General features: G+C 47.6%; 1 protein-coding gene across 1 annotated transcript; it reads left to right on the plus strand.

The window, feature by feature from the left end:
• The first annotated feature begins 1,635 nt into the window (after positions 1 to 1,635).
• On the plus strand, positions 1,636 to 4,720 carry NAA20 (N-alpha-acetyltransferase 20, NatB catalytic subunit). Its single transcript, XM_032190641.1, has 5 exons — positions 1,636 to 1,730; positions 1,871 to 1,895; positions 1,984 to 2,074; positions 3,268 to 3,403; positions 4,453 to 4,720. The coding sequence occupies exons 1-5, from the start codon at positions 1,678 to 1,680 to the stop codon at positions 4,703 to 4,705; spliced, it is 558 nt and encodes a 185-aa protein (XP_032046532.1). The 5' UTR covers positions 1,636 to 1,677; the 3' UTR covers positions 4,706 to 4,720.
• Positions 4,721 to 5,214: the final 494 nt, after the last annotated feature.

Genomic DNA, 5,214 nt, shown 5'->3' on the forward strand with positions numbered 1-5,214 from the left:
GTCCATGTACCTAAATAGCTTTTTTTTCTTTTTTTTTCTTTTTCTTTTTTTTTTTTTAAATGCCTCTTTTGTGGCCTCATATAGTAACTGATTGCTTCCAGTGTTAATGAATGAGCAGGAGGATGAGCAAGGTACAGTAGAGACTGTTTGGTTTTCAGTTTATTTGAAGAGTATTAACTCAAAAAGCAATAAGAACTTGCAGTGGTCTTCTAATACATAGTGTTAATGATGGCTTTTTTATTTACCGGTTTGGAAGTTGGAGATTATATTTGATATTACGTGGGTATTCCACTATGGAATATTGCAGGTGTAAATTCTTGCATTTCAGCATTCCTGGCAGATATGCAACTCGATAAAGACCTAAGCTTGTGTTAGTTCAATCAGATTTTTTTATGTCCCACCTTCACTGTTCAAAGCACTGGTTATCGATGTGTTTTCTAGTGTTGTCACTTCTTTATAAATAAAGTAAAAATGAGGTATGCATCTTCACTGGTATTGTCCATTTTGTTTATACATGGATATCTACCAGAACATATATTTGAAAACTTGGAAAGCTGTTGTCTGTGGTTTATCTTTACTAATGTTTGTAAATTCTTACGCAAATATTTAAGATTGTTTCTCAACATTTTAAATTGAAATGCTTTATATGAATGGTGGTACAATAAATTGTCATACATGTATCAGAATTGTATTTGCTATAAATATTTCTCTTGGCCCTTTAATGACTAGTAAGAATGTATCTGCAGGGAGTTCAGTATGTGGAAATACCTTGAGTTTATGTACAAATGAACTTGTGAGGAAGAAGGAACATACCTTCACGGCAGAAATGAACTCATGATCGTAGGAATTATCCTAAAACGTAGTGTTGTATGAAGTGGCCTGACACCTGTAAGTCTCGAAAGAAACTGGGTATTGAAGAAGCTGAACGTTTCTGTGCTCATTCTGATAACCTTAAGCCGTTGGTTATTCAGCGACAACGCCTGCAAATATAATTCTGACAATCAGTTGAAACACAGCTCTCCTTCAGCTATTCATTTGAAAGATGGAGGCCGAGGCATAGGTGAAATTTTTTCTGAATCGTAAATTGAATTCAGGTAAATAGTGACAGGGAAACAAACGTTCGACCGTTTCTGAGTTGATGTAGCTTTGTAAAAGCATTAGACAGGGAAGTAAGCGGTACTGCCTGTGCACTCGGTGCACGCGGAGGCGCAAGCATGGGTGTCGGTAGCCTAGTAACGGGGTGACTGGAAGGGTATTTTTTTTTTTTTTCTTCCGTCCTTCCGTATAACAAACAGCACTCCTGGCAGGTGAGCCAATTAGGCAGCCGCAGCTCCAAGCACCGGGGCGGTTCAGAGGGCAGGGTGTGGGTCCGATGTCCCGCAGAGCCCCAGAGCGCCCGAAGGAAGGACACGGAGGTGCCGTGGGGGAGCCGGGGGAAAGCAGAGGGGGCCCGCACGGGTCTCTTGGCAAGGCGGCGGCCGCGGCGCCCCCCGCGAGCCTTGGCCCTGGCGCACGGCGCCTGGCGGCGCGGCCTCGGCCCGGGCGGGCGGCTGCGGGGCGGGGCCGGGCCGCGGGGCGGGGCCGGCGGAGCTGCCCCTCCTCCGCGCCGGAAGAGGCCCCGCGGCGGCGGGAGCATTTCCGGGGCAGCGCCGGCGGCGGCGGCGGCCCAGCAGCGCCATGACGTCGCTCCGCGCCTTCACCTGCGACGACCTGTTCCGCTTCAACAACATGTGAGTGACACCCCACACCCCCCCCGGGCCGGCCCCGGCCCCGGCCCCGCAGCCCGGCCAGGCCCGCGCTGAGCGTTGCTCGCTCTCGCTCTCTGTCTCTCTCTCTCCCTCCCTCCCTCCCTCCCTCGCTCTCCCCGCAGCAACCTGGACCCGCTGACGGAGACCGTATCCTTCCGCTGCCGCCGGCCGCCTGGCGGGAGGCCTCGGGGGGCGCCGCGCCGGTGTGGCTGTGCTCCTTAACTGGCGACCGCAGTACGGGATCCCCTTCTACCTGCAGTACCTGGCGCACTGGCCCGAGTACTTCATCGTGGCGGAGGCGCCCGGCGGGGAGCTGATGGGTTACAGTGAGTGCCCCGGCCCCGGCCCCGGCCCTGCCGCTCCGGGGCCGCAGCGCTCGGCGGGGGCTCCGGCTGCTCTCGGGCCGCGGGGCGGGCGCGCTGCGAGCGGCGCTTAGCTCCGGGCTCGGGCTCGGGCTTCCCTTCGCCCGCCGAGAGCCAGCCCTGGGCCGGGGAGCCTTGCCGCGCCGCGCCGCGCCGCGGTGGCGTTCGCCAGCAGTACCCGCTACTAGGGCTGTCTGCCGGTTCGCCCTCCTCGTTATCGCTGCCCCGGCATCCCGGGAGGCCTTTGCAGAGAGTGGAGAAATGGCCCGTTCTATGTGTTGAAGCCTAAAGCATTGGTGCTGTGAGTGACGGGTGTTTCTGAAGTACTGCGTGCGACAGGAGGTTTGAAGGGTTGTTCGCAATCTAACGCTTGTGTGGTGCTGTGTAGAAACAAGCTCCAAAGACACCCCCGCTCCCCACCCAACTCTTCCCCCTCCCCCCAGAATAACAAACAAACAGAAAAACCCACCTCTTTTGGCTACATGTAACGTGTTTGCAGGGTCTAAGCTGTCTTTTGCCAGATTAGCAAAGCTGCCCAAGTTCTACCCCCTCAAAGCGACCAGAAATTTCCTTTAGTTGCTAGGGTGATGAACTAGTTTTTTGGCTTGTAGCCCTCAGTTCTTCCATTATTCCAGTCAGACCCCGAATTCTGCTTGTTTAAAGACTCATGAGAATTGCTTAAGGCTTTTATTTAGAAGGCACTCCTCAAAAAACAAACTTTGAAAAATGATTTAACTTTTTTAATGCTAGTCAAGAGACTAGTGTAAAACGAGCAAATGATGTCTGATGCAATGAAGCAGAACTGTATGAGAACCATCTGCATTGTCTGCGGTAGGTGAAGTTGGGTGTCAGAATAGGTTCTGTTAGCGTGCAGTTGGTGAAATCAGGAACTAGCATCTGGGGGTCTTTCCAATAGAGCTTGGAATCCAGACAGAAATGTGACCTTCAGGGGCCTTGTCTGCCTTTCTCTGAAGCTCTGATATTTGACCCGTAACCGTACAGAGTTGCTAAGTCATAGAGTGATAATACAGACATGCTTTGTTCAGCTTTTTGCCACAGTTGTTGCAGCATGTGTTCATATACTCCTCTGTAACGATGTACACCTGGGGTGCGGTGTCCCAGAGGTGCTGCTGTGCTGATACTCTGTATGTCCGCAGTAATGGGTAAAGCAGAAGGCTCTGTGGCCAGGGAAGAATGGCACGGACATGTTACTGCTCTCTCAGTTGCACCAGAATTTCGACGGCTGGGTTTGGCTGCCAAGTTGATGGAACTATTGGAAGAAATCTCAGAAAAGTGAGTATTACCCTTCTCTTTAAGCTGATCTTGTAAAGTATTCTTTCTGTAGACTTTTGTCCCTGGTTTAGGTATTTGTTTTACATGAAACGTACCCAGACTCCCGGACTTCTCTATTAAATAGTGCCCCCAACTGACTGAAATTCCCTGTAGAGAACAAGAGCTAAAAACTTCGCTCGGCATTTTAAAATGTCTTGATTTCTTTGAAAGCTCACTTGCCATGATGAATGGGAAGTAGTCTAAATTGCAGCAAAGACACAGTATAAATTATCCTTTTCTTGATATTTTGTGAAGTTCTTTTCCTACCAACAGTGTTTTCCACAGTGCCCCCAACATACTTGTTTAGCGGCTGTGGGCTTTGTGCGGGTTCCCTTGGACGCAATATTACGCAAATGTAGTGCTGCAGACAGTAATTCAGCTTATTTTCCATCTCATGCTGGCTTACTCGTACCTGCAGAAAATGAACACATTAGGGAAACGTCCCTAGCTCGTGCCAGTAGGGCAACCCTATTGTGGTTGGTTGAATCCCCAAATTGCTTGATTCTTTGAAGAACTTGCATACTGAGGGCTGTCTCCTCAGTTGCTGTTAGGCAACTGAATTGTGAGACTGATTTTTCTTCCCCTGTTCATTTTGAAGGGGGCAGTCCCTAAGCTAGTGCAATGTAAATGCATCTAAAGTACGGATTATAATTAAAATAATCATATATATATATATACACATATGAAAATGTATATATATATATACATATATATACATATACATATGAAAATGAGGCTTCTGTGGGTATTTGGCTGGCCCTGTTCTTTTTGTTAATAATTCTGAGTGCACTGGATGGTGTAGAAGATTGTTCATGTGACCAAAAAAAAATAACTTAGGCCAATACTGGGCTTGTCCCATGGTAAAAGGAGTGCATCTGTTATAACAGCGTGAAACATACCTGATTAGTGTATTGCCTCATCAGACCTGTTCTTGGTTACATGTTGTGGGTTTTTAATTGGAAATATATTCACCTGCTTGTTCTTACTGTGTTTTGTTTATTTTTTAAAAGAAAGGGCGGATTTTTCGTTGATCTCTTTGTGAGAGTATCAAATCAGGTTGCGGTAAACATGTATAAGCAACTGGGCTACAGTGTGTACCGGACAGTGTTAGAGTACTATTCTGCTAGCAATGGAGAGCCTGATGAGGATGCTTATGGTAAGTACTTGTTCTACCCCACGTTGAATGGAAAGGTCCTCTTGTGTGTCCCAGGGTTGTCCCTGTGTTTTGTTTATAGGGAAAAAGTTAAGGTGGTGGTTGTTTAATGGGATTTTACTTCTTCCTTTAGATAGCTTTTCCTGCTGAGGATTAATATCTGTTAAAAAACTCAACCTTGTGGTTTGCACGTTGCATTGTATCCATGGTAAAATAAAATACCAGATGAGTAAGCTATCAAGTACAAAGACATGTTATTCTGTGAGTAAGGATAAATAACGTTTGGTTACTTATCTAATGGAAAGAATGCTCCTGGCAGGTGCCTGGACTTCTTCCTGATGCCACTGGGAAGAGGAATGGCTGTGCTTTCCTTCTTCTTCCTTTCTCTTCCCTCCTTTTCTGTGACGGTCCCCCCCCCCCCCCCCCCCCCGCATTTGTTTTGTTGTCCCTTGATTATACGGACTTGAGGAATTGTTTTTCTCAGCCAATTAAAATCTTACAGAGGCTAATGGTCCACAGTGACAGAGAATTGGGTGGCCTTTTCAATTTAAAGGATAAAGGCCATGGAAATTTCAAGTACTGTGTTAAAAAAACAGGAGTACTAGGTGCTTGTTATTGC

This window comes from Aythya fuligula, chromosome 6, assembly GCF_009819795.1.
Source record: "Aythya fuligula isolate bAytFul2 chromosome 6, bAytFul2.pri, whole genome shotgun sequence".
In the NCBI taxonomy this organism is placed as follows: domain Eukaryota; kingdom Metazoa; phylum Chordata; class Aves; order Anseriformes; family Anatidae; genus Aythya; species Aythya fuligula.

Coding starts and splice junctions, on each gene's coding strand:
- NAA20 (XM_032190641.1), top strand. CDS start 1,678: ATGACGTCGCTCCGCGCCTTCACCTGCGACGACCTGTTCCGCTTCAAC. Junction 1,896..1,983: donor TGGACCCGCTGACGGAGACC/GTATCCTTCCGC, acceptor TGGCGACCGCAG/TACGGGATCCCCTTCTACCT. Junction 3,404..4,452: donor TTGGAAGAAATCTCAGAAAA/GTGAGTATTACC, acceptor ATTTTTTAAAAG/AAAGGGCGGATTTTTCGTTG.